Source organism: Oncorhynchus keta, chromosome 37 (assembly GCF_023373465.1).
Source record: "Oncorhynchus keta strain PuntledgeMale-10-30-2019 chromosome 37, Oket_V2, whole genome shotgun sequence".
Taxonomy (NCBI): domain Eukaryota; kingdom Metazoa; phylum Chordata; class Actinopteri; order Salmoniformes; family Salmonidae; genus Oncorhynchus; species Oncorhynchus keta.
In genome coordinates, this window is record NC_068457.1 from 12,118,831 (window position 1) to 12,135,441 (window position 16,611).

The 16,611-nt window shown below is 47.5% G+C and overlaps 1 protein-coding gene across 8 annotated transcripts in view; it reads right to left on the bottom strand.

Moving 5' to 3' along the window:
* Positions 1 to 171: 171 nt before the first annotated feature.
* Positions 172 to 16,611, bottom strand: part of LOC118370211 (protein Shroom2) — a 30,818-nt gene continuing 14,378 nt past the window's right edge. For 4 of the 8 annotated variants that reach the window (XM_035755093.2, XM_035755096.2, XM_035755097.2 and 1 more), the window contains 8 exons: positions 15,202 to 15,336; positions 12,286 to 14,869; positions 11,997 to 12,076; positions 10,782 to 11,489; positions 9,444 to 10,034; positions 7,923 to 8,094; positions 2,099 to 2,371; positions 172 to 1,823 (listed from right to left, as the gene is read on the bottom strand). In XM_035755093.2, the coding sequence (XP_035610986.2) occupies positions 1,551 to 1,823; positions 2,099 to 2,371; positions 7,923 to 8,094; positions 9,444 to 10,034; positions 10,782 to 11,489; positions 11,997 to 12,076; positions 12,286 to 14,869; positions 15,202 to 15,336 (4,816 nt within the window). In that variant the 3' untranslated portion in view covers positions 172 to 1,550. Of the gene's footprint in view, positions 1,824 to 2,098; positions 2,372 to 7,922; positions 8,095 to 9,443; positions 10,035 to 10,781; positions 11,490 to 11,996; positions 12,077 to 12,285; positions 14,870 to 15,201; positions 15,337 to 15,434; positions 15,453 to 15,839; positions 15,951 to 16,611 lie in introns of all 8 variants that reach the window. The other 4 variants (XM_035755091.2, XM_035755099.2, XM_052499149.1 and 1 more) reach the window with 3 other exon arrangements.

Here is a 16,611-nt window from a genome sequence, read left to right on the forward strand (position 1 = left end):
CTGTGAATGATTGACTCTTCAATTGCTATTCACCAGAAAGAGGAACGGGAAGGCGGGGCTAATTAACAGATCCTACATCAGGCCACACTTAAGACGCTGACATTTCTTGGCTTAGTCATTGCTGTTATGGCCACTGGCCAGTCGGGTAATAAGCTCACAAACACCAAGACCTTCAGTCATACTGTTTATTGTCTTCAAATTGATGAGAGAGTACAATGCATGTATGGTTATACAAAGCATGGACATACAAATCCTTTAGTGTTCACAGTGGCAGACGCCCAGGCACAACATCAGGTTGAGATAGGTCCCTAAACAGGGGAATTATGGGACTATAAAAGTGCTAATTCGGTCTTTGATTTTAAGATACATTTATTGGTAAATTGCACCTTCCGCTTTTAACCCAACTCCTCCAAAAGGAAGCTGAAAATACACATGCATGTTTTGGAGTGGTGCAGGGGTCTGCCACACTGGGCACCCAGGGGGCAGTTGTTGTGGGGGAGGGGGTTAAGTGCCTTGCTCAAGGGCAAAATGGCATGCAATGGCATCTAGGATTTGATTCCAGCAACTGGCAACCCTCTGGTTTCCTGGCTCACCTCTATAACCAGGTTACCTGCTGCCCAGAACTGATTTCAAACCTTTAATTACCTTTTTATACTTTTGGAATTAAAAAAAGACCAGTAACCCATCAACCCCTGCACATGAGTAAGAAATAAACATTGTCAAGGAATACCATACTATTGTACGGGAAGTGGGGCCTGAGAACAAGATTGGTTGAAAACATACATCTGTGCTGTAGCTATTAGTGGTGTGTGTAATATGATGAAAGACAAGTACTGTTTGGGCAAATATGAAAACAACTTTAGACTTCTCAACCAAACCAGCACTGTCCCATTGAGGAAAAACCCTGTTAATGATCTAATTATAAAACCTATACTTCACAATAAGAATATGTATATATCATTTGTATTGTCATTAACTACAACGTAGGTTTATAGGTGAGTTTACCTGAAATGTCAAGTCATCTGTAAATATTTAAAAGGCTACAATAAATTACTAAAATCATCTTTCAAACACGCATGATATAAAACAGACGCTCCGCCTCGTCTTGAGAATCATTTGAGAGCATAGGCCTCACCAACATCCCTGAATCAAACACGTTTCATCGATCTTAATGAATTTCCTCGAAGGAGCTACTTTAAATCCAGAAACGGGGTGTTTCTTCAGCACAGAAAAACAGCTCCTGTCTGTACTGTGGAACTGAAATGTAACAGGCTTCATTCAAGTCAGTCAGTCAACGACCACAAAGCACACAGAGAATCCTCCATCATATCCAAGTCCAACAGCACCTCTGAGGCCCTCTAGTGGCCAGTCTGTGTCAGTACACCACATTACCTGTGTGGCCATTGTCAGAAGGAATAGACTAAATGAGACCCCTGGGACGTCACAACTGATGTCACCCTATTGAAGTTGAAAGGTTAAGGTAGGGGTTAAGGTTAGGGTAGGGGTTAAGGTATGGACGTCCCAAGGATCTCAGATTGCACTAGCAATCGTCAGAACAGCAGCCTCTGCTCCAACAATAAACTATCCAGCAGACATTTCAGCTGCTCCTCTCCCAGTTTGATCTTGTCGTCCAGCTTGCGCTGCTCGATGATGAGGGCTGACTTCATCTTGACAAAGTGCTGGTAGTCTGCCAGGCTCTCGTGGCTGAGGTGAGCAGCCATGATGCTGTAAACTAGGCGCTCCCGCCGGTCAAGGTTCTCCTTGAGCTCTTTGGCGTCTTCGTGTTGTCTGATCAACAGCTTCCTCTTCTCTGACAGGGTGCGCTGAGAGAGGGAGGGCAGACAGAGTGGGCAGATCAGTAGGAGGGATACTAAAAAAAATGCAGGCAAGCAACTTCCTGATTAACTTACAGTACACACATCAATTAATGTTGAACATGAATATTGTAAGTTGGTAAATGCAAACATCCCTTTAGTCTGGTGTGTAATACCACTATAGCTCTGAGCTAATGAGGATGAGTGTTAACCATCTAATCCTGCCTCACAAGCAGCGTGGGGAGTGAGCAATGTCTTGCCTTAACCTCCACCCTAACCCCTACCTTCTCTTCCGGTGTGGTGTCTTCCTCTAGACTGTTGAGAGCGTTCTCCACCCTGGCCAGTCGGCCGGACAGGGAGAGCAGCAAACTGACCACCTTGTCCAGATCTCCCACGAACATCCTGAACTTGTCCAGCTCGTTGGGCTTGCAGACCCTCTGCACCACGGCCTCCACCTCGTCCCCCAGAGAGTTGTTATCGTGGAGGTCCTCCTGAAGGTTCTCCCTGGCCTCGCGCAGCACCTGCAGCTTCTTACCCAGGCTGTCAATCAGCTCTTGCTGTGGGGAGAAAGACAGGGACGGACGAGCAGATGACATTCAAGAGAGACATTTCACATACTTAAGAGTACCAGAAAATTGGAGATTCAACTTGTGCGCATAGCACAGGCCAAATTGCCTCTTCAACCTCAAGAGGCTGAAGAAATTCGGCTGGTCACAGAAAGCACTCAAACTTCTACAGATGCACAATCGAGAGCATCCTGTCGGGCTGTATCACCGCCTGGTACGGCAACTGCCCCACCCACAACCGTAAGGCTCTCCAGAGGGTAGTGAGGTCTGCACAACGCATCACCGGGGGCAAACTACCTGCCCTCCAGGACACCTACACCACCCGATGTCACAGGAAGGCCATAAAGATCATCAAGGACAACAACCACCCGAGCCACTGCCTGTTCACCTCGCTATCATCCAGAAGGCAAGGTCAGTACAGGTGCATCAAAGCAGGGACCGAGAGACTGAAAAACAGCTTCTTATCTCAAGGCCATCAAACTGTTAAACAGCCACCACTAATATTGAGTGGCTGCTGCCAACATACTGACTCAACTCCAGCCACTTTAATAATGGAAATTAATGTAAAAATGTATCACTAGCCACTTTAAAAAATGCCACTTAATATAATATAATGTTTACATACCCTACATTACTCATCTCATATGTATATACTGTACTCTATATCATCTACTGCTGGTCACGCCCTGGTCGAAGTATGTATGTTTGTCTTCATTTATTTGGTCAGGCCAGGGTGTGACATGGGTTTATTTTGTGGTGTGTTTTTGTATTGGGGTTTTAGTAGGTATTGGGATTGTGGCTGAGTAGGGTTGTCTAGGAAAGTCTATGGTTGCCTTGAGGCAGTTCTTAATCAGAGGCAGGTGATTTTCGTTGTCTCTGATTGGGAGCCATATTTAGGCAGCCATATTCTGTGAGTGTTTCGTGGGTGATTGTTCCTGTCTTTGCACCAGATAGGGCTGTTTCGGTTTTCATTATTTAATTTCATCGTTTTTGTAGTTTCTGCATGTATGCACTGCTTTAGCACACTCTGCCAACCCGGATGTTCTAGCTGTGTCTGAATCCTGGCTTAGGAAGACCACCAGAAATTCTGACATTTTAATTCCAAATTACAACATTTTCAGACAAGATAGAACTGCCAAAGGGGGCGGTGTTGCAATCTACTGCAAAGATAGCCTGCAGAGTTCTGTCCTACTATCCAGGTCTGTACCCAAACAATTTGAACTTCTACTTTTAAAAATCCACCTCTCTAAAAACAAGTCTCTCACCGTTGCCGCCTGCTATAGACCACCCTCTGCCCCCAGCTGTGCTCTGGACACCATATGTGAACTGATTGCCCCCCATCTATCTTCAGAGCTCGTGCTGCTAGGCGACCTAAACTGGAACATGCTTAACACCCCAGCCATCCTACAATCTAAACTTGATGCCCTCAATCTCACTCAAATTATCAATGAACCTACCAGGTACCCCCCCCAAAGCCTTAAACATGGGCACCCTCATAGATATCATCCTAATATATATAATAATATAATATATGCCATTTAGCAGACGCTTTTATCCAAAGCGACTTACAGTCATGTGTGCATACATTCTACGTATGGGTGGTCCCGGGAATCGAACCCACTACCCTGGCGTTACAAGCGCCATGCTCTACCAACTGAGCTACAGAAGGACCGGGACCACCCATCCTAACCAACTTCCCCTCTAAATACACCTCTGCTGTCTTCAACCAAGATCTCAGCGATCACTGCCTCATTGCCTGCATCCGTAATGGGTCAGCGGTCAAACGACCTCCACTCATCACTGTAAAACGCTCCCTGAAACACTTCAGCGAGCAGGCCTTTCTAATCGACCTGGCCGGGGTATCCTGGAAGGATATTGATCTCATCCCGTCAGTAGAGGATGCCTGGATATTTTTTTAAAATGCCTTCCTAACCATCTTAAATAAACATGTCCCTTTCAAGAAATTTAGAACCAGGAACAGATATAGCCCTTGGTTCTCCCCAGACCTGACTGCCCTTAACCAACACAAAAACATCCTATGGCGTTCTGCATTAGCATCGAACAGCCCCCGTGATATGCAGCTGTTCAGGGAAGCTAGAAACCGTTATACACAGGCAGTTAGAAAAGCCAAGGCTAGCTTTTTCAATTTGCTTCCTGCAACACTAACAGAAAGTTTGCTTCCCCTGCAACACTAACTCAAAAAGTTCTGGGACACTGTAAAGTCCATGGAGAATAAGAACACCTCCTACCACCTGGACCCTTTCCTAAAAATTTCTGACAGGATACCTGTTCAATCTCTCCTCCTTCTGGAAAGGTCTTCTTCAAAGGGGGGCCAAGTCAACAAACAGATTACCGACCATTTCGAATCTCACCATACCTTCTCTGCTATGCAATCTGGTTTCAGAGCTGGTCATGGGTGCACCTCAGCCACGCTCAAGGTCCTAAACGATATCTTAACCGCCATCAATAAGAAACATTACTGTGCAGCCGTATTCATTGATCTGGCCAAGGCTTTCGACTCTGTCAACCACCACATCCTCATCGGCAGACTCGACAGCCTTGGTTTCTCAAATGATTGCCTCGCCTGGTTCACCAACTACTTCTCTGATAGAGTTCATTGTGTCAAATCGGAGGGTCTGCTGTCCGGACCTCTGGCAGTCTATGGGGGTGCCACAGGGTTCAATTCTTGGACCGACTCTCTTCTCTGTATACATCAATGAGGTCGCTCTTGCTGCTGGTGAGTCCCTGATCCACCCCTACGCAGACGACACCATTCTGTATACTTCCGGCCCTTCTTTGGACACTTAACAACCCTCCAGGCAAGCTTCAATGCCATACAACTCTCCTTCCGTGGCCTCCAATTGCTCTTACATACAAGTAAAACTAAATGCATGCTCTTCAACCGATCGCTACCTGCACCTACCCGCCTGTCCAACATCACTACTCTGGACGGCTCTGACTTAGAATACGTGGACAACTACAAATACTTAGGTGTCTGGTTAGACTGTAAACTCTCCTTCCAGACCCATATCAAACATCTCCAATCCAAAGTTAAATCTAGAATTGGCTTCCTATTTCGCAACAAAGCATCCTTCACTCATGCTGCCAAACATACCCTTGTAAAACTGACCATCCTACCAATCCTCGACTTTGGCGATGTCATTTACAAAATAGCCTCCAATACCCTACTCAACAAATTGGATGCAGTCTATCACAGTGCAATCCGTTTTGTCACCAAATCCCCATATACTACCCACCATTGCGACCTGTACGCTCTCGTTGGCTGGCCCTCGCTTCATACTCGTCGCCAAACCCACTGGCTCCATGTCATCTACAAGACCCTGCTAGGTAAAGTCCCCCCTTATCTCAGCTCGCTGGTCACCATAGCATCTCCCACCTGTAGCACACACTCCAGCAGGTACATCTCTCTAGTCACCCCTAAAACCAATTCTTTCTTTGGCCGCCTCTCCTTACAGTTAGTTCTCTGCTGCCAATGTCTGGAACGAACTACAAAAATCTCTGAAACTGGAAACACTTATCTCCCTCACTAGCTTTAAGCACCAACTGTCAGAGCATCTTACAGATTACTGCACCTGTACATAGCCCACCTATAATTTAGCCCAAACAACTACCTCTTTCCCAACTGTATTTAATTAATTTATTTATTTATTTTGCTCCTTTGCACCCCATTATTTTTATTTCTACTTTGCACATTCTTCCATTGCAAAACTACCATTCCAGTGTTTTACTTGCTATATTGTATTTACTTTGCCACCATGGCCTTTTTTGCCTTTACCTCCCTTCTCACCTAATTTGCTCACATTGTATATAGACTTGTTTATACTGTATTATTGACTGTATGTTTGTTTTACTACATGTGTAACTCTGTGTCGTTGTATCTGTCAAACTGCTTTGCTTTATCTTGGCCAGGTCGCAATTGTAAATGAGAACTTGTTCTCAACTTGCCTACCTGGTTAAATAAAGGTGAAATAAATAAATAAAATGTATAGTTATTCCTTCATTAAAATATATCATGAATCATCATCACGCTGCATTTTGGTCCGATCCTTGTTCCACCTCTTCGTCAGAGGAGGAGATAGAAGAGAGCCGTTACAACTGCATCTTTATGTAATACATGTATCACTAGCCACTTTAAACTATGCCACTTTGTTTATATACCCTACATTACTCATCTCATATGTATATACTGTACTCGATACCATCTACTGCATCTTGCCTATGCCGTTCTGTACCATCACTCATTCATATATCTTTATGTACATATTCTTTATCCCCTTACACTTGTGTGTATAAGGTAGTAGTTGTGGAACTGTTAGGTTAGATTACTCGTTGGTTATTACTGCATTGTCGGAACTAGAAGCACAAGCATTTCGCTACACTCGCATTAACATCTGCTAACCATGTGTATGTGACAAATAAAATTTGATTTAGTGCCAAGATGTTTATATTTATTTTGATAATACTTTTGTAATGCTCTTTGTGACGTGGATCATAATTACAGTCTATCAGGTTGCGTGATCCTCGTCATGTTACGTGGAAAATACAACTAATGGGACGCAGTACTAAATGTACATCACGCTCGCACAAATGTGACCAGTTATTTGTCGTATTTGCATTTAATTTCTTTCACTAGCAAATGAACTGCTGACACTTCACAGCCCACTGAACATCCATCTTATGTTCACTAACGTTAGCTTGAAACAATTAGTGTTCACCTTCCCACAACACACAGAGTCGAAAAGGGATTTGTCCATGTGTTTACGTACAGCTGACAGTCTTCAAACTCAGCATCACAACAAACAGGAGAGGCAGACACCAGGTAGCTACGTCCAATAATGATGTATTCATCTCCATGTCTGTTGACACAAACTCTGTACATGTCTGTGTGTTGCAGCTCGAGAATCGGGATGTTAGATTTACTTTTATTCAAATGTATAAAATCAGGCCCTATTCATTTCTGCATACTTTTAACTTCGATCTCATACCCGTGTACATGGACAGGTAATTGCATAGTTGGTAAGCAAAATGCATGCATGTTGACAGGTCTGCATTATTCCCAAATCCGGGTCCTGGAGAACTGCAGAACAGCAGGTTTTTGTCTTGGCTCAGCATTCAACTAATCAAAGTGATGAAGATCAGTTGAATCGGGTATTACGACGAAATCTGCAGTCCTGTGACTCTCCAGGAGCTGGATTGATGATCAGTGATTGATATGGCATGAAACAGTCAGTAATAATAATATATTTTATATTTATTGTCACATACACCAGACAGCTGCAGTGAAATGTGTGGTTTTAGAGCAGGGCTCTTCAATCTTGTTCCTGGACAGCTACTGTCCTCTAGGTTCTCACTCCAACCTTAATCTAGCAGACCTGATTCAACAATTAGCTTGTTGATTAGATGAAATCAGGTTAGTTTACAACTGGGGTTGGTGCAAAACCCTACCGGAGGATAGCTCTCCAGGAACTGGGTTGGAGAAACCGGTTTTACAGGGTCAGTATACTACGCTGTGTCTCTGTACCTTCTTGCTGGCCAGGTCGATGTCCAGTTCGTCCTCGGAGTCTTCCTCCAGCTCCTCCTCCTGCATGTCCTTCATCTTGTTGAGCAGCTCAGCCTTGGGGGCAGATGTACTGTAGTAGGTGGAGCTGGTCACCAGGGCCCCTGTGGCAGCAGACACGCCCCCCTCCTCTCTCCTAGAAGGGATGGAGACAGAAAGCAGAGGGTTATTTAACCAATAAGGCCCAAGGATATATGGTATATGGCTAATATACCACGCCTAAGGGCTGTTCTTAAGCACAACACGAAGCGGAGTCCCCGGATACAGCCCTTAGCCGTGGTATATTGGCCATATACTCCAGAGGTGCCTTATTGCTATTATAAACCGGTTACCAACATAAATATAAAAGTCGTTTTGCGCCATTATTATCTGATACACACGTCGGGAATTCTGTTTTAGCCAATCAGCATCCAGGAGCCAAACTACTGTGGCAGACAAGGGGGTTTGGTCAAGACGTTTACCCAGACCAGACAGAGAAGGATTAGCTCAGTTTCAAGAGTTTATTTAAATAATAGATCAAAAAGAAAAGGATAGGTCTCCCCCATGAGATCCTCTCCGGGATAGCATCATCGGGGTTCTGAGTCTGGCTGTATCCTGTCGGGCACAAAACTCAACTCCATCTTGTTACCTCAACTGTCAACAATAACACGGGAGGGAGGGAGGGAGGGAGTCAGTCAGTCAGTCACCCCCTCCCTCCCTCCCTCCCTATATGCTGCCCTTCTGGCAGCTTTATGGGCCTCGCACAGCTGGTGAGAAATCCGCCCTTGATTACTCACCAGCTCCCAATCAGCCCCAATTAGTCCTGGCCGGAGAGCCCGTCGAGACCTGGCACGTCCAGCAGATGGAGCCATCGCCTCGTGATGTATACTCCATCTGTTACCAGGCCTCGACGAGTCTCCCCCTGGTGGCTGACCTGCTGTATGCCACACTACCCAGTATAGAACTCTGGTTATTAGTACTGTATATTCCCTATGTAGTGCAATACTACTGAGAAGAAAGTAGGCAATAGGATGTCATGTGAAATGCAGTAGGTGACAGCTCAGTATCGACGGGGCCAGAGCAACTCCTACAGTTCTAAAATCTCAAAGAGGTCGGTTCAAATTGTAGGTAAAATGGAAGGTCTGTGCCCCTCTTCCATTGTATTCAGTCTGTGGTTTAATAAAGCGCCAACAGGGGGCATCTGTGTAAAGTGTTTAGAACTGAAATAAAGTGTTTTTGTCATGTATACATTTCCCTCTACTCATCCTCTCAACAGAAAGAAATACAAAAACACAACACCATAATTTTTTTTTTTTTAAACTCATCTGAACAAACACCTCTGAAGTGGGAGAGGAAGTCAGTCTGATAAAAACGCAATTACAACAAAAATACACAGTACCATGTGTGATTATCTAGATGATGTTATGACTACCAGTAAATGCTCAGTTAATTTGTTCATAAATGTTATAATTCTGCACTGCCAGATCCCATTCCCAGTCAGCTCACCTGTCATCTGTGCCCCTGGGCGGCAAACACTGTTTGGGGGAGACTTTCCTCCTCTGGTGCCCCCCATCCAAGATCTGCTCCCCCTGGGGGAAGATCCCCCCCATCAGATCCATGGTGGTCTTCATCTTACTCTGGTCCAAGATGTCCACCAGGGACTTATCCTTGTCCATGATGTCTCTGGCCAGCTCCTCTCTCTTCACATCTTCCTCCGAGTTACTCTTCTGAGGCTGCTGGGGACATGGCCCCTCCGGTACCGCCGTCCCGTTGGTCTGACACCGCCCAAGGGACAGGGCCTCTTCAGGGGCTACAGTGAGGGTTGGGTCCCTGGGTGGACTCTGGGGCCCATGGCGTGTGTAGGGGGTGTAGGCACGGAACAGGGAGTAGGGCTGCGGCTCAGGGGAGGGCAGGCTGGTCGGTAAGGGCGGGGGAAAGTCGGGCCCCTCTGAAACTCCAGGGGCCCCATTTCTCTCGCTGTGCAGCAGGTACTGGCGGCTCTCCCTCTCTGTGCTGCTCTCAGCATGGACGATCTTCACAGGGACCTTCTTCCCTACACTGCTCATCTCCATCACAGCGTTGGTCCTGTTCTCTGGCCTGTAGAGACAACGGTAACTAGTCTTAACTTACAGCTATCAAATGTATTATGAGAAAAATGAGTGATAGATGTTGTCACTTAAAAATGACACAAATGATTGTTATGAACACATTCTTTAACCTTTAGTCTCCTTTACAGCTCAGTTTACTGAAACAGAAATAGGATTTTATGTCAGGAGCGAGTGACATCTACCACATACAAGCTTACAGTCCATGTTACTGACTGACAGTGGACAGGTTGAGTCACTGGTAATTAGAGGGATGGAACGGTGCCGTCGACTCAAAGGTCATGCAGTCAGTCAATCATATGACCAAATAAGATGACAGCCTTCTGTCTCCAGGCTTAATGTCCTGGCTACTGTAGCAAGAATACTGTGTGTGCCCCAATGCTGAGCAACTGAAACCAAATCATTGGGAAATGGATCATAGGAAAACCATTCTGCATTCTGGTCTGTGGCACATCATACCATGTAATTCCAAACAATCTACCATAGCCTCCTCTATCATAGCCTCATCTACTACGACAAAGACATGAGACTTCAAATCGCGCTGCCTCGCGCTACAGAATCAGGAGAGAGGTTCCTGCAACTAGGGGCCGTCCTGGCTCGGACAAGGCTTACTTACTGTAAGTAAAGCAACACAGGACAGGGCAACAATCCCCAGTTTGTTACGTAAGGCTGTACAGTAGGTTGAGAGGGAGCTGAGGAGACGGGCATAAGAACGCCAGTTAAGCTGCTTAGCGCTTACCTGCTCTGGGCTTCATCCTGCACAGACACAGAGACAGGGGGCTGGTCCGTCAACCTCTGTGGAGCAAACTGAGGAGAGGGAGAACTAGTCCCACCTGAGGAGGGAACCGTCAGACTGGCAGGCTGGTAGGAGAATAAAGGAGAGTGGGAAGAGGGGGAGGGTGGCGGATCTAGTGTTGAATCAGCTGCTCCCTCCTCCGTGCCCAGTCCAGCGGTTCTCCCAGGGGAGGGAGAGGGGAGCTGGGTGGAGCAGGCTTGGTTTGGGGCAGGATCCAGCTCTGTGCCATGGGAGGAGCAGCTGCTGCTGGATGATGGTTCAGCCTGATGGGTGCAAGGGCCAGGCAGGAATTCCTGGGAAGACAGTCCGTATGTGGAGGATGTGGTTGAGGGGGTTTCCAGGCCTAGGAGAGGCCACTGTGGCATGATGATGAGGCCTGTATTCTGGGGCTTGGGAGCCGCCGTTGGAGGTGGTAGTGGTTGCTCAGACACAGAGCTGTGGGTGTGGTTGGAAGGGTACGCGGAGAGGTTGTGGCCGGGGTCCGCAGAGTCACATTTGTATCTGTGGTCAGAGGGGTGAGGGAGAGGGAGGGGGGCGGCCACGTCTCTGCTGCTGTGTGGCTCTGTGTCGGTCAGTCTTGGAATAGACGGTTGTGGAGGCTGTGGAAAGTGGTGGAGCTGGGCTGGCTGCTCTTGGCTCTCGCTCGGCCCTCTGGCAAACAGAACAGGAGAGGCGAATATAAGACAACATACTCACACTAAGCACATATTCAACTGAAATGAGGAGCAGAGGCCTTTCTGAATTGATTTATTCACAAATTCAGCACTTACTGTACAATAAAATAAAGTAAATTAAAAGATCAACTAATCTCTGTAATAACGCCCAGGGAGCAGCGAGTGTTTTTACAACCTGAGACCGGAGTTGAATGTGATAGCCTGAAACAGGATTGGTTTACACTTTTACCTGCAGCTTTACCTGGGCAGGGAAGTTCCCTCCAAAACCCTGATAACTACACCTGGTCTGAACTGGCATGCTCCCCACTCTCCCTAACTCAAACTGATATTGTTATTATACTGTAGCACACACTCATGTACATGTGAGTGTATGTTACTGCACCGTCAACAGAGAACGATCACCTTGAAATGTGTTCCAACAATAGGTGGATAGGATCTGAGATCAGAAACTAGAGTCGAGAAGAGAATCATGTGGAATGCTCACCTGGTGGTGGAACTGCCTCCTTGCTGGTCCTGTCTATGGTCCAGAATTTCAACAGTCTCTCTCCATGGCACAGGGATCTTCTGAAAGTAAATGAAGAATACACTGAATTGCCATAATATAACCTTCTGCTAAAACAGCACTCTGGCCAGCTGGTTTAATGTTTAGACGATACCACGTGGACTTTTATATCTTTAAACAAACTCATGCATGTCTGTGCTGACGCAAAAAGGAAGTCATGCAGATCACTTCACTACCGCGACACTAAGAATCACTCGATGGAAACCCTCACCTGTCTGTAGAAGTCTTGTGAGGGAGACGATCTGGACCTCTCATGGACACAGACAGGCGTCTCCTCTGTTCCCTGGTCCAGGATGTCGTCAGCAGAGTGGTACCTCCCCTGGGTCTTTGTGTCTGAAGCCTTCCTCTGCATGTTCCAGGTAACCTGGTACTCGGTGAAGGTCCCCAGCCTCTGCTGCTCCAGTAGGGCCTGTCTGCCTGCGGGGCTGAGGGGGTCTGGGTATTTCTCCTGAGATTCTCCTGAGTGGGCTCTCCCTCTGGCCTTGCCCTCTCCGTGCTCCAAAGTGCCGGAGGTGGTGCTGGAGCTCTGCTGGCCTGACTTGTGGATGGTTGAGATGGGTCTGCAGAAGGCAGGTTTAGCAGCCATTTCAAAGACCTTCTGTCGATCTACAAACGGCTGTGCTGTTCCAACAGGATGTTCTCCCTCACCCTCCACTCCCAGCTTGTTGATCTTGTCTGGCTCGGAGAACGAGTGGACCCTCTTGTTCAGAGGGAAACGTTTGCGGCCGCCAATGCGGGAGACAATGTGTGAGTTGGGTTTGGTTAACTGAGCCTCCGACCCTGACCCGGGAGGTTCTAGGTCTCTCCTCCTAAAGGACGTGGCCTGCAGGACCCTCGCCTGAGCCTCCTTGAGGTGGTCCTTGTAGGAGGAGGAAAAGGAGCCGTCGGAGGAGGTGGACTTCCACCCCCCCGGGTCTGCCTCCTCCTCTGGCTCCTCCATCTCGCTGGGGCAGGTCAGGGTGGCAGCGCTCCGGCTTTTCTGCAGCTGGGCCCTCTTTAGCTGGATCTCGTTGCGGAGGGTGGTGGCGTATCGGTCGCTGCGTCTCGCCAGTTTGCCCGTTGCCGTGTTGTTTGTTAAAGCCTCCTGTATGGCGTGGTTGGTGTCTCCCCCGCCGTTGGATGGTGGTGGTGCCGTAGCGGAGTGAATCTTCTCCACCAGGATCCTACTCTCCTGGGCTAGAGAATGAAGCATTGGGCTCCTAATCTCCTGGGCTAGAGAATGAAGCATTGGGCTCCTAATCTCCTGGGCTAGAGAATGAAGCATTGGGCTCCTAATCTCCTGGGCTAGGCTTCTACTCCCCTGAGCCAGACTGTGGAGAATGGGTGTCTTTTGAGAAGAGATCTTATGGTTCTCCTGAGAGACCCAAGGGTCTTCTCTCAGAGGTGCCGCCTTGTGGTCCTTGGGCGGACTGGGAGAGTAAGAGCTTCTAAGCTGGGCCTCTGTAGGTCTCTGGCACTCGCTCCTCCTCTGACTCTCCTCAGTAGTAGGTTTACCAGATGAGGAATTAGAGGCTGTGTGTTTGTAAAGCAGAACGTTGGCCGCTTTGACATTTCCGTTCCGCTCTTTGCTGTTGGCGTAAGGCGGCTGAGGATGATACTTGACCTTGTTGGTCTTGTGGGAGGAACTTGTGGAGCCCCTGTCGTTTGAGCCCTTAGCTAGCTCCATGTCAGCCATCCAGACCTCTGATTTGCTCTGTCTAACACGAGTCTCTGGCTGGGCTGGCTGCTTGGTTGTGATGCAGTAGTACCTGATGTGTCCTCCGCCGTCATAGTTCTGGTCGATGGTCGAGGTGGACAGGGACGTGGAGGACCTCACGTGGTTCCTACTGTTACTCCGGTTGGTAGGGAGCTCCTGGAGGCTGTGGTAGTAGCTTCCGACGCTCTGCGGCTTCGGTGGATGTGGGGCGGATCTGGTCTGCAGGTAGAAAGTGCTTTCATCGCTGTACTGCCGCTGATGGTTGGGCAGGCAAGCGAAGGGAGACTGACTCTGTCTCACGTCTTGGCTAGACAGCGAGAACAGTTTGTTTGGGTTGCTGAGCTGGTTGTGGTTGTAGTCAGGTGCACCTGCAGCTATGTTTGGGTGGAGGAAGTCTGTATTGTGAGGTGGAGGGTTGTAACTGCACCTGGGGTCTGGCCCATTCTCATTGTGAGAGATATGGTTGCTCCGGGCCCTGTAGCTGCTGTTCTCTAGGGCCTGTGGTGGAGCTCCAGGCCCCTCTGTGTAGGCAGGGTACACCTTGGTGGCAGCAAAGCTGTCATTGCGCAGGGGAGGAGGAGGAGGAGAGAGGGGGGCTGCTACCTTCCTCCTCTCTGGGACGTGCCACACAGGGCCTATGTGCGACCTGCCAGAGCCTGAGCTGGAGTAGCGGGAGCCAGGCTGCTCCTCTGGGACTGTCCTGGGGCTCTCGGAGCCTCCGTCCCCCTGGGGCAGCTGGAGGTACCGGCTGTGGCGCTGCTCACCCTGCCTTCCGACCTCACTGGTCTGAGTCTGGACCCCCTTATAGAACACGCTGCCCTCAGTCGCCTCAGTGTTGGTGAGGGCCAGAGCAGGCTCCGGGGGAGGGCTGGTAGAGGACAGGCAGCTGAAGGCTGATTCCCTCTTCCCACCAGACACTCCACCCCCAGAGAGAGGCTCAGTGCTGCGGTGGTACCTGCTGGGGGAGAGGCATCCTGGTGGGTAGGGGTGTGAGGGACGCTCTACTCTCTCCATATTCCCCACGGAGCTGAACTGGCTAGATAACTGGCGTAGATTCGAGTCGTGGTCCGCGCAGCTGGAAAGGTCTTTTGTGGATGCACTTGAAATCAATACAAGGAATTGTGTTAATAATCTGGTTAGCAGTAGCTAAGTTAGATATCTATTAGGTATTATTAACCATTTATTATGCCTTTATTCAGTGTTTTCTTGTTCTTTGATAACCGACCTACTTGTATATTTTGTATACAATGAGTGGAAATGAGAACCCCATGAGAATAATGGCTGCCCCTACCTCTGAGGAGATGGAGTAACCATAAACTCTCTGAATGTAGCGCAGACACATTCTCTAGGAACTGTGACGACCCTAATGGGCAGTGCCTGAGTAACATTGACACTAGGAGAAGGCGGTCATAGATTCTTCCAGCAGCTCACCTGACTTCATGTTTGACCTGCCACACAGGTGGGGGTGCAGGTGGAGGCTCGTTGTGACTCTCTGTGGGTTCGGGGTGGTCTTCTGTGAACTTGGAGGAGTGCCATGAATGGGGCCGGGAGACGGGTTCATTCCTCCTACAGAGAGAAGGTTAAGGAAAGTATGTTATTGAAATGCAACTAATTAAAAATAGAAGGTAAAAGAAAAAAACTATTCTTTCTCATTTCAGTCTCACCCCTTGAAGCGGTTCTTCCTGATATGCATGTTGGAGAGAGGTAACAAAAATATCTAATTCAGTAAAATAAACCAATGTAAAATACACTACAAAAAAACTAATCTGATGTGGATTTTTTTTTTTTTATAATTGTTTTACATCCATTGTGTAGAAGATATGAACCAAAATAATGAAATATAGACCTAGACAGATACAAAGTGAAGCGTCCACTGAACAAATATGACACATGCACAAGGACCACAGACAACTACAGTACTATACGCCACGTAATGTTGGAAGCAGGATGCAATGTTGTCGATGTCACCCAGAGTGGGATTGGGTTCAAACATTGAATGTCACAAGGGATCACTGAAGAATCGGTTTGGGATAGCTAGTGTACTGGAGGAGGTTGCTATTCCACAATACCTCATAGAGCTTCGTAATATCTTGGTGAGAAAGTTCCTGGCCACACGTTTGTCAGTTTCTGATTCTGACGGCGTGGTGGTATGTGAGACAATATCCACCATTTTCATTTTCCTGGGCATGCAGCAGAGGAACACATCAAATGTTGTAAGAATTCCAGGTCACTATCATTTTAGTCATTCAGCAGACGCTCTCATTCAGAGCGGCTTACAATAGTGAGTACATACATTTTCATACTGGCCTACAAATTGAGCTACAAAGGACAGAAGATCCTCAGTATACTGTCAGCGACTGACCAACGAGAACAGTGCACCCCCTTCTGGCCAATAAGAGATGTATACTTTATATTCATTGTATGGTATGTAACACGGGTGACAGACCTTCATAATCAGTAGTTCATTAGGTCAAATCTAAGAGGTTCGATGAATCAGTCCTCAAATGCAAGAGGAAACCACCATTGCAGTAGCAATCTATGAGAAATATCTGTTATTTAGAAGAACACTGAGACAGAATAGAAATTACCTTTAACATGGTCTGTCTGGGGGTCATCCCACTGCTGTACGACGACAGACAGAGAGAGATCCCTTGAGTGTAAACAACATGGTGTTGTCGGGGGCTTAGCCTTTTGAATCAGTTAGAAAGATGAGATCAGTGGTTTCCCACTATGTCCAAGCTGGCGTCTGTTCAACACAAACCTGGGTTCAAATCTTATTTGAAATATTTCAAATACATTTAGTGTTTGCTTCAGCCTGCCTGGAGTGCTGGGTGGGTGGGA